The sequence below is a fragment of the Glycine max genome, chromosome 20 (genome assembly GCF_000004515.6).
Source record: "Glycine max cultivar Williams 82 chromosome 20, Glycine_max_v4.0, whole genome shotgun sequence".
In the NCBI taxonomy this organism is placed as follows: domain Eukaryota; kingdom Viridiplantae; phylum Streptophyta; class Magnoliopsida; order Fabales; family Fabaceae; genus Glycine; species Glycine max.
In genome coordinates, this window is record NC_038256.2 from 15,789,889 (window position 1) to 15,808,916 (window position 19,028).

A 19,028-nucleotide genomic window follows, 5' to 3' on the forward strand; every position below is an offset into this window, starting at 1 on the left:
GTTTCCCTACTTAAGCTCCAATAACTCCATCTCCTTCTTGTTCCTAACATCCTCGGGAAAGTATTTCTCCAAAAATACCCTCTTGAAGACATCCCAGGTCACATCTTGACCTTCAGCCTCTAGGCATTGGCGAGTATTCTCCCACCAATACTCAGCTTCTTCCGCTAAAGTATGTGTACCCAAAGCAACCTTTTGCCCCTCCAGGCATGCCATAACTCGAAAAATTTTCTCAATTTCCCTTATCCAATTCTGAGCACTATCAGGGTTGTATCATCCATTAAAAGAATGAGGGTTATTTCGTTGGAAGCGGTCCAACCCCTGGTACTCAGCAGCTCCACCAGCTTCTCCCCTGTTTGGATTCCCCACAGCCTGAGCTAAGGCTTGAAGGGCATTAGCTATTGCACGATCATTCCGTCCAGCCATCACTCCCTATACACACCAGGGAGTTAGACTTGGAAGGAATACACACAAACAAAGAACCACACAAAATCACAACCATCACAAGTTCCTACTTGGTTACTTTTGAGAATTGATGCCTCAATACATTAACACCCATTTTCCATCATTTGTATTTTCTGATCGCTAGCCATATCATCTCGTTGCTCTTCACAAATTATACAGCTGGCCAGTCTGATAACCCGTGACTCAGTATTGAAACTCATGGTATAGCAGACATCAGAAAAACAAAAAAATCCAATATAACTACAACAATCAAATCTCTATAACTCATGGAAATCATGAACCACTATGGAGGAGTTGATTAACAAAACACAACTCTCTCCCCAAAATAATCCCAACGTCATCACGTCGGCTTGGCGGCTCCTCAACAGAATCCCATCCCTGCACCCTATTGCTATCATTCTGCTCCCACGAACAAGGTTCATGATCATCACAGGTATCAACCACACGATACAAAATTGCAAGGGTGAGTTCATATAAAAAGAACCAATGTTAAATCCAAATAATCACATTTAGCAAGAAAATGTAAGCAAACTTCATGAGCTTACACAACATTCATTATCCAACACTCACATCCAACAATTGTTCATTGTCCACATCTGACAATTACTCATCATCCATATTCAACAATTACTCATCATCCATCCATGGATCCAATCAAGACTGCACAGAATGATGCATGCACCTGACTCAACTCTCAGATGCAATGTGGTACGTACCAACAACCAAATCCCAGGAAATAGCTTAAGCACGTCCACATGACACTCTCACTTAGGAAACTAGGCAGAGTTCGTCGAGACCACCCGGTTGTGCACGTAACAGCCCCCCATAAGTGATTAGCCTGGGGCCAAAAGGAGTTCCCTACCAGGTGACAAGCCCCCTCAGTACAAAGTACACTCTACCACAGTTATTCTATTTCCTATGTCGTATGAGCTATGAACATGGCCAAAAGCAAGTGCCAAAGACCATGGACCAATTAAAGCGCCTAAGCATCCCCTCAGAAATGCTTAGATTCTTTAACCACGCTTGTCACCCATGTCTGGGCCATCCGACAAGGTCAGTGCACTTAACCCCCCATGACATACACTACATACGACGTATGAACATGGCCCAAAGCAAGTGCCAAAGACCCTGGAAGGCCAGTGCACTTCGCCCCCCATGAACATACACAACGTCCAACGTATGAACGTGGCCCAAAGTAAGTGCCAAAGACCCTAGAAGGCTAGTGCACTTTGCCCCCCACGAACATACACAACATGCACATGGCAAAGCATTTCCAACATCAATCAACATTCCATTTTCACATCATTCTTAACATAGACATCATCTCGTCTCACTGACATTATCAACAACAACAACAACCTCATTTCATATTCACATAATCATCAACAATACCATCAATTCATGGTGACATGATCACCATTAACAACGTCATCTCAAATCAATATCGTCATAAATATCAAAATCACCACATATCAATTAAAGTCACCAATAGCAACATCAATAATGAGTCTCATTTCGCATGTAAATATATTTTCCATGCCTGAGTTTCACACTCCCCAGGTCTTCAAACAACACAAGTTTAATAAACAATAATGTTATTCATCAACAATGGATATATCGCATCCCATTTGTTAAAAACATAGTTTTTCTTGAAAGAAAATCAGCATGCAACAGGGACAGACAGATATTCTCATAGCTAGGTTCCCTGACCCTAACTATGGTGTCAAAATGGTAAATTTTATAATAACTCCTCTCACCTATCGTGAGCTCTCCGTCAGTTTCTCTTTGCATCACTTAGAGGTCTCTCTCTCGTTCGCGCGTATCGGTCCAACGCAAGTCTCTATTACGCCAAAACGAAAGAAATTTTAGCATAAGCTTCTAAAACAAGGTCAAAGGTAACATTTGGGGTCAAATACCACTGTCAAAACATAAAGGCTCGAGGAGTATTTCAGGTTCTACAGAAAAGAAACATCTTTTTGAAATTCCGATCATGCCAATGTGACCGGGGTTCAGTGAATGCCGCAAAAACAACCTCAAGGTTATAAAAAGATAGCTTTTACAATGTCTCATTCTCTAGGATTTTTCAAAGGAAGTGTAAAAACACCCTATTACAGTACCCAACACATAAGAGACACTAAGAGGAACTCAAACTAGCTAGCAGAAGGCTTAGAAGTCAAGGTTACCTCAGAGAAACTTTGAAATGGAGGATTGAGGGATTTTCTCCACCGAATCTTCGAGGAGGATTTTGAGGATTCCACTTCGATTAAAGTGTTCCTCTTGGGTGGTGGAAAATAAGGTTTTAGGGTTTAAGGGACGTTTTTGGGAGAAGAAGAGAGTGAAAATCATGTTTTTAACGCTAAGGACGTATTTATAACTTGCAACTTTTACTTAGCAGGCCTTCTGGGCGCTCAACGCACTTCCTCTCAATTGGAAATGGGCTTAGCACAACTTTAGGCCGCTCAGCGTAATTCCCCTCGGTTGGAATTGCTCTTAGCACGCCTTTCTCGCTTAGCGGGAGACCAAAAGTTTTTATTTTCAAGATGCCAACGGTCAGACTATAGAAACATATCTTAGGGATATCCCGGCAAAATTTGAAGACGATTCAACGGTTAACGAATCCGGTATCATGATTTCATTGAACTAAGTTTTTTGTAAAATCATAAATCTCATACTTTCAACTTAGCTCAACAAAACTCCACATAATTCCACATCTATATCAAGAAATTCACCCATGACTAGTTCAAGGCATACTTCAACTCATTCAAGTCTATCATATAGTCAAACAACACAATAAATAAAATTTAACATCGATTTATAACTTATAATATCTCAGGGCGTTACAACCAAGGTGCTGCCAAGACGTTCACAGGTATGGGCGGAGCATTGACATTATGAGCGAAGGCCTGGCATTTGTGGCATTTCCTCACATGGATGCAACAATCGTTCTCCATAGTGAGCTAGTAATACCCTGCTCTCAGAATCTTCCGGACCATGGCATGTCTGTTGGCATGTGTTCCAAAGGATCCCTCATGCACCTCTACCAGCATTTGCTCAGCCCTCCTGACATCCACACATCGAAGCAACACCATGTCGTGGTTCCTCTTGTATAGGATATTTCCGCTTAGGAAGAAACCGGCTGCCAACCTTCACAACATTCTCTTGTCATTGTCAGAGGCATCCTGTGGGTATTCCTTGTCTTCGATGTATTGTTTGATATCGAAGTACCAAGGTTTACCACCCTGCTCTTCTTCTATCAAGCAGCAATGCGTAGGCTTTCCACGACATCTGAATTCGATGTACGGAAAATCCTCGTGCGGGGTTAGTTGGAACATGGACGCTAGAGTGGCAAGGGCATCGGCCATCTGATTCTCCTCTCTAGGAATGTGATGAAAGGATATGTCATCAAAGAATTCTATCAACTTCCTAATGTAGACCTAGTAGGGTACCAACTTATGATCCCTAGTCTCCCATTCCCCTCTTAACTGGTGGATTACCAAAGCTGAGTCCCCATATACCTTGAGCAACTTGATCTTGAAGTCAATTGTCGCTTGGATCCCAAGGGCGCACGCCTCATACTCAGCTATATTGTTTGTGCAATCAAAACCCAACCTAGTTATGAAAGGTATATATTGTTCGTCGGGGAAAACAAAAACCGCCCCAACTCCATGGCCTAGTGCATTAGACGCGCCGTCAAACCACACAATCCATTTGTCCCTATCTTCATCCTCTACTTCCTCCTCGAACAAGGTCATGATGTGCTCATCAGGGAATTCTGGATGCATAGGCTGGTAGTCATTGATGGGCTGTTGAGCCAGGTAATATGCCAAGACACTCTTCTTTATCGCCTTTTGAGTGACATAAAGAATGTCAAATTCCGACAGTAGAACCTGCCACCGAGAGATCCATCCAGTGGCAGCGGGCTTTTCAATGATGTACTTGATTGGATCAATTTTGGACACCAACCAAGTGGTGTAGTTCAGCATGTATTGCCTTAGACGATGAGCTGCCTGTTCGCAGCCAGCAAGTGCACCGGATCGCACAAGTAGTATAAAATGGTAAGAACCGAGTATCGAACTCTCGGGGAACTCGTGTTATCTGGCAAGCTATTTCGATAAATAGGCGTATGGTATGAAAATATAACTGTGGTTATGGACAAGTATTTAAACTATCTAGGAAAAAAGAAAGAAAATCACGCAAGAGAAATACTGTGTAAAAACAAGTAGAGAAAGTGTTGGTCTTCCTCATAGGTTCCTGATGCTAAAAAGGATGTTCTCTATTTAACAATGCTCATGCGTTCCTATGTTGTCTCCTGCACTGCTAGACCCCGATTCCTCATGATAGCCTAGCCTAGTCCTGATCAAGCCTCGTCCGCAGATCCCTCTTGTAATACTAAACTCAACTAAGACCACATTAAGACACACATACACAACTAAGTTCTTGTACCCTGATCCCTCGTGATAGCACAACAACTTAGTCTCGTACTACCAAGGACTTTAGAATCAGACCAGTTCCCACTATTGAATGACCCTAACAAAGCATGCATCTACGTGATCAAGGTAAAAGCACACTAGAATGAAAAGCATATAGCACAGAGAACACACAAAACATCATTACATAGATAGAAATATATTTACTTCAGGTACCTACAGGGAAGATCCAACAAAGGATTTAGCTTTCCATAGTCTGGAAAACTCCTTTACAACAAAGAGAAGAACAAGATGAAAGACTACAAAAACACAAGTGGTGAGGATGTCTCCTTCACCTCTAGGATCTTACAATCACTCACAAACTCATCTCAAGTTCTCAGAATGGCTTCCGCTTCAAACTCGCGTCTCTGCAGATCTTCACATAGCAAAATCTCTCAGAACTCTTTGGAACTTAGACCTTTCTCTCTCTAGAACTTCCTAAACATGCAAAAACTTCAAGACAGGGCCATATTCTCGTGCATGCAGAGGCTTCTTCAAGAAAAACTCCAAACTCCCTTTGCAAATCTAATTTCAGGCTTAAGTAGGAGGCCTTGTTCGTGCTCGTGCGCTTAGCGCACGTATGGACTGCTTAGCGCGCCTAAGTGGATTTTGGCTTAGTGCGCTTGTTTCACTTAGCAGATGAGCTGAAGCTGTGCGCTTGATGACCTGGAGCGGTGCGCTTAGAGAACTTGACAGCTTATCTTCTTCTGGATTCTTCCTCGCGCTTAGCCACTGAATGTCGCACTTAGCGAATGCTCACTAAGCCAGTAGATTGGCTTAGCGAGAAGGTGAAAACAACACTTTTGCCAATTTTCCTAATTAACCTAAAATTGAGAGAAATTGATTATTAAACACACATAACAAAAGTATAAATTATCTATTACCTATTTTTAACATAAAGTACTTATACTATCATAAAACAACTATAGCTTGAAGAAGTTTGATACAAAATACACAAGTTTTAACTACTGTTTCACTCAAGCACAAGTGTTTAAGCTATTCATTGATAACAACTAACAGGAGGTCCAATCTTTGCATTTCATCTCTTGCCATCAAGTCAGAAATGTATAAACAAAATCAAAAGAACTTTCTCAGGCTTGTTGTGAGGTTTGGCTACAAAAATTCATTGTTTTTTCTAGGATTCAAAGGTTTAGGTTCTAAGAGAGCACAAATCCTTGACTTATCCCAATGGTCTTGTATTATACCAGTAGCTTTCTCACTATCTTTTCCTCTCAAGTTGCTTTTGACCTTATTGTAACAGCACAATTTATTCTTTTTTTTTACCATACAACTTATTTGTTGTGTGTGCTGATGCTTAGCCTTTTTCTTTTCATTCTTTTCAACTTTTCTCCCCCAAATTTAGAGTAAATTTTTCTTGAACCATATGCTCTCCTAGAATCTAAACAAGGTATCAGGAGATAATTATTTAAGTTCAAGGTTCAATTCATGACAAAATCATTCAGCCTATACAGGGAGCAAAGGATGCAATTATCATTCAAGGTAAGCTTTTTGGTCAAAAGGCTTGTGTATGTACAATCATGGCCTTCATCATGTTCTCATTTACACATTTCATTCTAAAATTCAAAGATTCATGCAAAGATTATTACTCACAACTAGTCGTTCACTCACAGTTTAAGGTCACACTCTCACCGGGTTCTGGTTCAAGCTTTTCTTTCACAATCAATTTGTCTACTCACTGACAATTCTAATTGCAAATTCACATTCTTGTTCTTTCTTTGTCTAACATACACACTTGCTCAACTTCATGAAAGGAAACACAAATCTCATCTTAAGCATGCTTTCAATTTAAAAGAAAGTCATACACCCATTTTCACAAAATAAATAAACTACTTCAATGCCATACCATCAAGAGTTAAGTTAAATGGTTCATGATGCTTTAAGATGAGCAACTATACTACTCATGCACAAAACTAACAAAAAGTAACTAATGTACTAACATCAAAGTTATACTAATAATTCAAAATCACAAAAAAAGCATAAAATCTCCAGAAATATCCACATTCTTGTCAAGATGGACCACAACTTCCTCACTAGTCCATCCAATCAGAAAAGTCTGAACCATTCTCTAGGTAGTAGGCTGGTGAGTTAGGAGGAGCTACAACTTCATTATCTGATTCATCGGGAATGAGTATCAAAGGTGGTGCCAGTGGAGCTGGTGGAGGTGGTAGAATCTCAACCTCCGGGGAAGCCGGTGGGTCTACTATTGGTGGTCGCGACTTAGCTGGTGCAGGCTCTGTCCTTGTTGGTATGGGACTGGGGGGAATAACCTCGGAAGATCTTCTTAACGACAGCTGAGCTTCAGGCCAGGCCACTTTATCTAAAAATTGCTCCATGGATACAATTTTCCTGTTATGAGCCAACTGCTTCTGGTTGTGGACAATAATTAGTTGCCCCCGGAATAGGCTCTGCAACATAGGAACTATAGGTTGTGCTTGTAGGCCATTTGGTTCCATAGTTGCCGCAATGATGTGCGCTTAGCTCTCCCTGAGCCACGCTTAGCGGTATTACACAGTAAAATTTTCACAAATTCTACTAAGTTATGGGAGCTTAGCGAAATGGGTTGCTCAGCTCAGTCACTGCCGTAAAGAACTTTGCTTGGCACAAGGATACTGGCTCAGCGCGCGGCTATCATGACAAGTTACTTGGGCTTGGCGAATCAGCCTCGCTTAGCCTCAAGTACTTATCCAAAGGATGAATATCCATCCTCTACAGATCCAATCGCTTAGCGAGGCAGGTGCGCTCCACAAGTTCTACTAGAAATGCATGTATGCGATGAGTATAGATGAACTCGCTGAGCGCTGAAAGGTCGCTGAGCGCGTTCATTGCAAATTTCCAGAAAACAGCAGAAAACACAATTCATATTCTTCTAAAATTGAAACCTCTAACAGTCAGATTTCGCATGCAAGGTTTCCAAAATACCTATCAATAGACACCCTATATAGACACCTAAACTTAAGCTACTCCTACACATACTACAATCCTATAATTCCTAAAGCTAGTTTTAAAAGTTGTCTATCCTAAGGTTGAGCAAAATAACAATGATAAGGATCATGAGGAACTTACTTGAATTGCTGATATAGTTGACCCAATACAGATGCTGACTTAGATGTGAGAGAGAGAGAAAGAGATGATATGGTTTATGCAGAATTCTCCAGCTATCCCTACACTCAGCACTTGTCATTGTGCTGAAGTTACACTTAACCAATGTTTTTTTCGATGCTCCCGCTTAGAGAACGCTTCGCTAAGTGGGAGAGTCGTTTGATTTTCCAAGGCCAGTCGCTTAGTGGGGCTCGTGCTAAGTGGAAGAGTCATTTGGGTTTTTTTTATAATTTTTTAGCACATAAATACTTAGCTTAGCGAGTTAAATCTACCGCTTAGCGAGATCTGCAGATCAGAAAACCTGCAGATCTCGCTAAGCCGAGATTTGAGCCCGCTTAGCAGAAATCATGTATTTTATGTGCAGTGAAGCTAGCGCTGAGCGGTTAAGAGATCCGCTTAGCGCACGAACTGCCGCAAGCAATTAAGCTTAGCGGATATGAATGGCGCTAAGCTAATTTAAATCCAATTTAAACCGCAAGAATATCCGCTTAGCCAGCAAATTATGCGCTCAGCCCCATGGCCCTCAATTCTAACCGTAATGAATAGCGCTTGGCGACATAGGGTCACGCTTAGGCAAGGGAAGCCATAGCTGAGCGATCAGGTCATCGCTTAGCGGAAATAATCAACTTCAAGTGCCAGGGTGGTGCGATAAGCGCTTGAACTCGTGGCTTAGCGCATGAGTGATTATGTGCTTAGCGAGAAGCAAGTGCTTAGCGAAAGGACTAATTTTCAAATAGGTTTTTCTAAGTTATAACTTAGTCCTTTCCCAAGAAATTAAAACCCTTAATTTCACATTCAAAGAGAGGTTGATATGCTCCATGTAAAGATTATTAAGCAAGTTCCTAATGATCAAATGCATGAAAAACAAACACAGCAAAGCTTAAAACTGGGTTGCCTCCCAGGAAGCGCTTCTTTAACGTCATTAGCTTGATGCTTTTTACCTCACTTGGTGATCAAATGAACAATGTCCTATGTCCTGCTAAATTCTTTTCCATGTCCTTTCAGGATCCTGAGATTGTGGGTCATATAGCTTTATTGCACCATAAGATTGAACTTTCTTAATAACAAAGGGTCCAAACCATTTGAATTTTAGCTTACCAGGAAATAATTTCAATCTTGAATTAAACAGTAGTACTTCTTGTCCCGGTTTGAATTCTCTCTTCAACAACTTCTTACCGTGATATGTCTTCACCCTTTCTTTGTAAAGTCGCGAAGATTCATAAGCTGTTAATCGTATTTCTTCTAGTTCCAATAACTGGATCTTTCTCTGCTCTCTGGATGCCTTCTCATCAAAGTTCATAAATTTTAGAGCCCAATATGCCTTATGTTCCATTTCAACTGGTAAATGACATGATTTGCCATATACCAATTGAAACGGAGGCAGCCCAATTGGAGTTTTGTATGCTGTTCTATAGGCCCACAATGCATCTTCCAATTTGGATGACCAGTCTTTTCTAGTTGATGCCACTGTTTTTTCTAGTATTTTCTTTAATTCTCGGTTAGAGACTTCGACTTTCCCATTAGTTTGTGGATGGTAAGGGGATGCCCATTAGTTTTTGGAGTTGAGTATTATAGAAGTGCGAAACACCATCACTGATCAGTATTCGAGGTACTCCAAATCGAGAAAAAATATTTTTCTTGATAAATTTCACCACAGTTTTAGCATCATTCCTTGCAGTGGCCATAGCTTCCACCCATTTAGATACGTAATCAACAACCACTAGAATATACTCATTCCCCACTGATGAAGGAAAAGGGCCCATGAAATCAATACCCCAACAATCAAAAACTTCAACTTCCATAATGTTTTGCAGAGGCATCTCATTTCTTCGAGAAATCCCCCCATTCTTTGACATTGGTCACATTTTAAGACATGATGATGGGTGTCTTTGAAAATTGTTGGCCAAAAAAATCCTGATTGTAAGACCTTGGCTGCTGTTTTGCTTCCACCATAATTCCCACCACACGGTGAATTGTGACAGTGCCACAGTATGCCTTTGGCTTCCTCACTCGTCACACATCTCCTAAGGAGGTTATCTGCACCCATTTTGAACAAGTGGGGGTCATCCCAAACATAATGTCGCGCATCAGAGAAAAATCTTTTTCTCTGTTGCCAATTGAGGTCTTTAGGAATGACCCCGACTGCCTTAAAATTAGCCATGTCAGCAAACCAGGGTCTCCCTTCAATCAAAAACAAAGATTCATCTAGGAACTTATCTCTTATTTTAGCTTCCATTGAGGTGACATTCTCATTCACCAATTTGGATAGGTGATCAGCTACCACATTTTCAGATCCTTTTTTGTCATTGATGACCAAATCAAATTCTTGAAGCAGCAATATCCATCTAATCAATCGCGGCTTAGAATCAGCTTTGCACAACCAATATTTGATTGCAGCATGATCAGTGTAGATCACTATCCTTGATCCTACCAGATAAGATCGGAATTTCTCAAGTGCGAACATAATTGCCAGTAATTCTTTCTCAGTGGTGGCATAGTTAACCTGCGCATCATTCAATACTTTGCTAGCATAGTAGATGGTATGAAATACTCTGCCTTTCCTCTGCCCGAGCACAACACCTACTGTGTAATCACTTGCATTGCACATTAATTCAAATTCTTGTCCCCAGTCTGGTGATGTGATCACAGGAGTAGAAACCAATTTAGCTGTGAGGGTGTTAAAGGCTTCTAAACATTCGTCATCAAACACAAACACAACCTCCTTATTCAACAGGTTGTTGACAGGTTTCACAATTTTGGAGAAGTCTTTAATGAACCATTGATAAAATCCTGCATGACCCAAAAAACTGCGGATGCCTTTCACATTGACTGGAGGTGGAAGTTTATCAATAACATCTATTTTTGCTTTGTCCACCTCGATTCCTTTTTTTGAAATCTTGTGTCCCAACATGATACCTTCTTGAACCATAAAATGACATTTCTCCCAATTAAGTACCATATTGGATTCTTCACACCGCTATAACACCTTGTCTAGGTTTGCTAAAAAATTCTCAAAAGATGCACCAAAGACTGAAAAATCATCCATAAAGAATTCAATGCATTTCTCTACCATGTCAGCAAAGATAGCCATCATACATCTTTGGAACGTAGCAGGAGCGTTACATAACCCGAATGGCATGCGGCGATAAGCAAAAACACCGAATGGACATGTGAAAGCTGTCTTTTCTTGGTCTTGGGGGTCTACAACAATCTGATTACAACCTGAATATCCATCCAAAAAATAGTAGAAAGACTGCCCTACAAGTCTTTCGAGCATTTGATCCATGAAGCGAAGCAAGTAGTGATATTTTCTTGTGGCTTCATTAAGCTTTCTGTAGTCGATGCACATACGCCATCCTGTGACTGTTCTGGTAGGAATTAGTTCATTTTGATCATTCTTCACTACTGTCATTCCTCCCTTTTTTGGAACAACTTGAACAGGACTAACCCATGAGCTATCTGAAATTGGATAAATGAGGCCCGCCTCTAGTAATTTGAGCACCTCTTTTCTTACCTCTTCCTTCATTATAGGATTCAACCTTCTCTGAGGCTATTGCACCGGTTTAAAATTAGTTTCCAGATTGATTTTATGCATACAATATGGCGGGCTGATTCCCTTCAGATTTGAAATATGCCAACCAATAGCCGTTTTACGACGTTTTAGAATCTACACCAGTTGATCCTCCTCTTCCTTCTTTAAAGAGTTACTAATTATGACCGATCTAGTCTCGTCATCTTCTAAGAATATATACTTTAGATGTGCTGGAAGGGTTTTTAATTCTGCTTTGGGCTTTACTGGTGGTCTTATTTTCTCCAATTTTTCGAAAACCACACGATCAACACAATTGTCTTTTGGATCATCACACTCTTCATTATCGACTAAGCTGTCTATCTCACCACCCAATTCTTTTTCGAAAGGAAAATGTTGTTTCATGGTTGAAGTTGTTAATACTATTTCCTGTTCCACCTCTTCCTCCTCAGAACAAGCATCACCCATATCTGAATGTTTCATGGCCTCAAAGAGGTCAAAAGACTCTTTTTGATCCTCTACAGTGAGTTTCAATCTACCTTTCTCTGTTCCTCTAACATAGCCAGCAAAGGCCGAGCAGGAGTATTCTGGAGTACTGGAGATTATAGACGTTTCCTCTTCAGTGGTCATCTGATTATGGATGGAGGTAACTTGAAAAATGCTTTCTTGATACGTTTCAATCTCTATACGCTCTTCCTCTTCTCTGGCCGCAGTGTTAGCCATGTCATCCACCAACTTACTAATATGAGTTGTAGTTCTTCTAAAAGCCTGTTGCATTGACTCTACTGTATCTTTAAATTGCATTAGCAGGTCATCCAGATTAATAACTCCTTCTGCTTTATCATCATAATCTAGTTGCCAGCATGACTCCCAGTGATAGCCTGCAGAAGACTGGTTCCTTTGAAATTGAGTTCCCTGCTGTTGCATTCCATAACAAGATCTTTTAGAGATGGCTTGGTATGTCATGAAGTCTGCCAAAATACTCTCAAGATCAGGGACTCTTTCCTCTTCAAGGTATTCATACATGACCGGTTCCTGTCTCCGATTATGGTTATTTATAGAATAAAAATAACAACTGTCTTTATGCTGCTCTCCTCTGGCTAAATCACAATTCATTAATGGGATTGAGATAATAATAATCTTCCAGATATAGCAGTGAAGTAGTTTCCTTAGTGAGGAGTACTAAATCACCTGTACAAGAGTCTATATACATAGAATACTAACAAGCAGTAGTTATCTAGTTCAATTAGAGAAGATAAATATAAATTGAAGAAAAACTATTCACAGAAACAATCAAAGAATAAAAAATAAATAATAGACACCTAAAAATGAGCTAACTTCCCAAATAAAAAGAAGCTCCCCAGCAACGGCGCCAAAAACTTGTTCACGGCCGGCAAGTGCACCGGATCGCACAAGTAGTATAAAACGGTAAGACCGAGTATCGAACTCTTGGGGAACTTGTGTTATCTGGCAAGCTATTTCAATAAATAGGTGTCGCAACCTACCCTTCGGTGGGAGGGTGACACGGGGCTCACGGGTGCATCTTCCAAGGGAGGAAGGCGCGCGGAGTTGCCACCAACGTTTATTCGAGGAAAATGTCAGAAAAACCGGAAAAGGTGTGGTCTACGAACTTTAATCGTGAAAAGGTTCGGGAGTTGTTTTTACGCACGGGGAAGGTATTAGCACCCCACGCGTCCGTCACAAGGAACGACAGTCTTCAATCAAGTGTGCAAATATGACTTCAAAATGTTTTATTTTCCTTTTTTATGTCTTTTTTGAGTTTTTATGCTTTTTATGTTCTTAATTTTGGTGTGGTCGACAAGGGTGTTTCCCTCGCTCCTACGTATCCTCAATTGCGATGAGGAAATCAGACCTACGTAGTTCTTTGAGAACTAAACGTTGGTTAAGTTGTTTTGATCTTTTTCTGCAAGATCGATTTTAATCGAACAAAAGTCGTTTAAGGCGTTGGACCATTAAACGATCTTTTGATTTTTGGAAAGGAGAGAAACGTTAAGGCGTTGGACCATTAACAATCTCTTGGTTTTGAAAGGAGAGAAACGTTAAGGCGTTGGACCATTAACGATCTCTTGGGATGGTCGACAAAAGCAGGACTTTTGCTCCTACGTATCCTCAATTGCGATGAGGAAATCAGACCTACATAGTTCTTGCCAAATCAGTAAAGTTATGGGTTGATTTTATGCTTTTGAACGGTCCATGTTAACCGATAAAAGCAAAGAGGACCGTTTAAGGTGTTAGACCTTAAAACGGTTTTAAGTGACTTTTGCGGACAAAGCTTGATTTGTGAGTTGATTTTAGCCTTAGTTTCACTTTGGTTATTAGTCAATTCATTCAAGGAAATTTCCAAAGAAAAAACGTCCGATTGATTTTTTTGATTATTTTATTCGAAGATATTTTGATTATTTTATTATTATTTTTTTCAAGATATTTTGATTATTTTATTATTATTTTGCCTTTTTTTTTATTAACCGTGGTTACAGAATGAATGATCGGTTAGATTTTGCTTTAACAGTGATTAAACGAGATTACAACGCAAATGATCGGTTGAAATTCATTTTATCATTTATTAGGCGAGATAATGACTTAAATGATTGGTTAAAGCTCGTAAAAAATGGAAGAAAAGAAAACCAAAAGTGAACGAAATAAAGATGAAAGCCAACAAAACAAGAAATGAATTGAAAGTCTCGGATTCAAAAAATTACCGGTTGAAGAACGAAGAACGAACAAAGAACGGATGAAGAAAGGTGAAGAATGACGGAAAACCTTCACGGATTTGCTCACGGAAACGTCTCGGAAGCATTACAGAAGCACCTCGTCTTGGATTTTATTCACGGAAACAATTTTTTCACCCAAAACAACTGAAATGCATAGCCAAGGGGGTTAGGTACCATTTGGAATAGCCTCCCTTCGCCTATTTATAGGAAAAGGGGGGAGGAGGTTGCCGCCCAACTCGCCCAGGCGAGCTAGGTTACTTCCTCCTTAAGTAACCCTGGTTCCAAAATGTTCTGGAAGGGCCTATATTCGGAAATTTGAAAATTGCTACTTGCACCCCATCTTGATAAGTTCACCCCCTCTTTCGTAATTTATGGAAAAGTTACGGAAGCCTTACGGAAGCATATAGGACTTCACTTTCTTTTTTTTTCTCTTCCTTCTCACCTATATTAAGTGAAATATGCTTATTTAGGGTTACAGGAATTTTACAAAAGCATTACAGAAGCCTTATGGAAGCATATAAGACTTGATTTTCCTCTTTTTCCTCTTCCCTTTCACAATTATTAAGTGAAATAGGCTTGCTAATGTTTTTCATAAATTTTACGGAAGCATTACAGAAGCTCCGGAAGCCCCGGAAACCATTTGTCAACAAAACGTGGAGGATCTTGATAAGTTCACCCCCCTTTTCTAAATACACTCCTATTTATTTACACACCCCCACTTTGCTAAATACACTCCCGTTTTAGTGTTTCTAACCGGTTTCTTCCCAAAACATCTCGAAACTTTACGGATTTCGCAACGATACTTTTTTTGCCCTCCGGAATGTTGCGAAACTTTACGGATTACGCAACAATGCTCTTTTTGACTTTTGGAATGTTGCGGATCTTTACAGATTGCGCAACAATGCTTGTTTTGACTTCCGGAATGTTGTGAAATTTTACGAATTACGCAACGATGCTTGTTTCGAGGGTTGCGATGGGAGCAAACAATGTTCAAGGACTGACCACAAGTACTCCCGAACGAAATTAGGGTATGACAGTTGCCCCTCTTTACTTATCTTTTATTGGTGATAAAAGGGAAGTAAAGATAAAACACTAATTTCGTTTGAGCGGAACATCACTTGGACGATGAATATCCCAACCAGTGGAACCTGTCATTCAGAAAGAAAAAGGCGTCAGGGGTGTCAGCAAAACTTCAGTGCGTCGTTGGCCTTGTATGTCATCAAAGTAGGTTGTCCTTGCCTAGCGGAGAAGAATCTCGTGCGTCGTCGGGCTTGAATGTCCCCGAATGATAAAAGTAAAACCTGCAAAAATTTTCAAAATAATCAGAATCAGATGACCAACATCATCTCGATACCATCAAACTCGTTCGCCTTGGTTGACGAAAGGTGCGGATAATCATAAGGTACCCCCGCATGTCATCAGACTCGCTGTCCCTGGATGACAAAAGGTGTAGATGACGACGTTAGTCTCTGCATGCTACCAGACTTTGAGTCTGACGAATAGCGAAAGAGTGTTTATAGGGATAACCACTTGGGTATCTTCGCCTGCCACCTAACTTCACGGGTCAGGATTAACAGAAATCGTTTGTACAGATAACCGCTTGGGTATCTCCGCATGTCACCTGACTTCACTGCTCAGGATTAACAGGAATCATTTGTACGGATAACCACTTGGGTATCTTCGTATGTCATCGGACTCGCCGTTTCAGGATGACAAAGGTGCAGAAGACGACGTTAGTCTCTGCGTGTCAATGGGCTTGCTTGCCCTTGGTTGACAAAGGGTGCAGATGATGATGTTAGTCTCTGCATGCTACCGAACTTTGAGTCTGATGGATAGCGAAAGAGTGTTTATACGGATAACCACTTGGGTATCTCCGCCTGCCACCTAACTTCACGGGTCAGGATTAACAGAAATTGTTTGTACGGATAACCACCTGGGGTATCTCCGTGTCATACCCTAATTTCATCCGGGGACCATTATTTGTCAGCATGCGACCTTCGTTTGACCACCTCAAAATGTTTAACACCTATCGTTGTGCAATCCGTAAAGTTCTGAGATGTTTCGAGAAGAAATCGGTCAAAAACACGAAAACAGGAGTGTATTTAGCAAAGTCGGGTGTGTGTAAATAAATTGTTACACTCTAATTTCATCCGAGGACCATTGTTGATCACTTCGGAAGGCTTAACACTTAGCACGGTGGAATCCGTAAAGTTTCGTGAGATTTCGAAAAGAAAACGACCAAAAACACAAAAATGATGGGGTGAACTTATCAAGATAGGGGTGTAAATAGCAATTCAAATCTAGGCCTTCCGGAACATTTTGGAAGTTGGGTTGCTTACAGAGGAAGCAATTGGGTGGCAAGCTCTTCCATGTTGTTAAAAAATGGTTTCCGGAGCTTCCATGGCTTCCGTAAAATTTCTGAAAACCTTGGGTAAGCATATTTCACTTAACGTTGGTGAAAGGGAAGAGAAAAAAAGAATAAAATCAAATCCGAAACACTTTCGTGAGGCTTCCGTAACTTTTCCGTAAAGTACAAAAAGGGGGGTGAACTTAGTAATTAGGGTGCCCTTAGAAATCTTCCTCAAGAAGCCTTTGGGCGGAAAGCACCTCCCTTTTTCCCTATAAATAGGGGAGGGGAGGCTGTTTCAAAATATTCATGACCCCTAAGCTATGCATTTCGGCTATTTTGGACAAAAAAACACGTTTTCGTGAAGAAAAATCGAGTCGAAGTGCTTCCGTAACGCTTCCGTAAGCGATTTTGTGGAAATTTTTCATCGTTCTTCACCGTTCTTCGTCGTTCTTCAGTCTTTAACCGATAAGTTCCCGAAATAGAATCTTTCAATTCATTCTATGCACCCTTAGTGGTCCCTACTTGTTTTGTGTACTTTCACTTTAATTTCGCTTACTTTCAGTTTTCTTTTCTTCTGCTTTAATGAGCTTTTTACCGTTTATTTAAGCCGTTTTCTCACCTAATAAATGATAAAATGAATTTTAACCGATCATTTGTGTTGTAATTTCGTTTAATCACTGTTAAAACAAAATCTAACTGATCGTTGATCGAGGCCGTACCCGAATCAAATAAACATGAAAATGCAGTAACTAGGAAGTGATCCTAGGTCGTTTCCCAACGAGCAGTGACAAACCAAATGTTCATAATATACTTGCAGTAACAGTAACGATTGGGGGGGGGGTTTGTTTGTTTTGTGATTAAAGAGCAGAACAAGTAAACTGGAATACGAAACTACTAATATTAAAAACGGGTTGTTTCCTCTGATTCAAAAGCCATTCTCTTATCCTGGGTTATGGAGAATTCGTCCCTAACAGTCAACCACTTAATCCAACCCTATTTCAATTTACTAAGCGAAAATCAACTTAGGGTTTTCAATACGTGATTAGGCACCACATACACCAGTTAGCCCTTCGTCCATTAAGCATGAACGCAAGTTAGGCTCAGAGGCAATTAATCGAACACGAAGCGTGCACTGATTAATATTCACGAATTTGGGATACTGGTGAAGGGAGAACTGCCAGGAAACCACATTACAAGAGAAACCTCAAAGAGAGTTGGGCTTCGTCCTCAAAAGGAAACAACACCAGAAAATCTAGCCTTCCATGGATTCAAACAGAAAACGCAATTGAAACATGAAGCAGAAATGTAAATAAACGGAAATGTAAATGAACAGAAACGTAAACGAACAGAAATGTAAAATGGAACAGAAACGTAAATGAGAGTAGAAGAAGAAGCAAAAACGAAATTGTAATTAGAAGCAGAAAACGTAAAATTGCATTACGAACTCAGAAGCATCAAAACAGAAAAACGAAAACCCTAAAACAAAGCTCTGAATAATGAATAGCATCCCAGAATAGAATGCCTTGCACGAATCCCAAGGCAGCTATTTAAAAAGAGTCACTCAAAGTCACTGGGCCCTATTACAATACTCTGGCCCAAAATGAAATAAACACTGAACAACATAAAATAAAATTGCGAAATTTCCTAATTAGATATTAACTAAGGTAAGCGCTGCTTTATTTGCCCTCTTCAAGTCCACAACTAAAATCCGGATTAAGCCCAATGTTTCATTAATTCCTGAAATTAGATTAAAAACATCAAATTAGCTAAATGAGCCCAAATAATAAAACTGCCTAATTAATTGACAATTAAGACCAATCAATAATTAAAATGGTGCAAAAAGGGTTTAGAAAATAGAAGAAAATGATGGCACATCAATCGTTCACGCTATAACCACGGTTAAACCAAAAAAAGGCAAAATAATAATAAAATAATCAAAATATCTTGAAAAATAATAATCAAAATATCTTTGAATAAAATAATCAAAAAAATCAATCGGATGTTTTTCTTTGAAAGTTTCCTTGAATGAATTGACTAATAACCAAAGTGAAACTAAGGCTAAAATCAACTCACAAATCAAGCTTCGGCCGTAAAAGTCACTCAAAACCGTTTTAAGGTCCAATGCCTTAAACGGTCCTCTTTGCTTTTATCGGTTAACATGGACCGTTCAAAAGCATAAAATCAACATATAACTTTACCGCTTTTGCAAGAACTACGTAGGTCTGATTTCCTCATCGCAAATGAGGATACGTAGGAGCAAAAGCCTTGCTTTTGTCGACCACTCCAAGAGATCGTTAATGGTCCAACGCCTTAACGTTTCTCTACTTTCAAAAACCAAGAGATCGTTAATGGTCCAACGCCTTAAATGA

At 40.1% G+C, this 19,028-nt stretch overlaps 1 protein-coding gene across 1 annotated transcript; it reads right to left on the reverse strand.

The window, feature by feature from the left end:
- Window positions 1-3,608: 3,608 nt before the first annotated feature.
- Window positions 3,609-4,445, reverse strand: LOC102664878 (uncharacterized). Its single transcript, XM_006606890.1, has 2 exons — window positions 3,913-4,445; window positions 3,609-3,837 (listed from the first exon to the last, which is right to left on the reverse strand). Exons 1-2 carry the CDS (start codon window positions 4,443-4,445, stop codon window positions 3,609-3,611), a joined length of 762 nt encoding a protein of 253 aa, XP_006606953.1.
- Between the last annotated feature and the right edge of the window lie 14,583 nt (window positions 4,446-19,028).

Bases quoted from the DNA above. Each gene is read 5' to 3' on its own strand.
- LOC102664878 (XM_006606890.1), bottom strand. From the start codon at position 4,445: ATGCTGAACTACACCACTTGGTTGGTGTCCAAAATTGATCCAATCAAG. The intron at 3,838-3,912 runs GTTGGTACCCTA...TCACATTCCTAG, and splicing joins TGGGAGACTAGGGATCATAA to AGAGGAGAATCAGATGGCCG.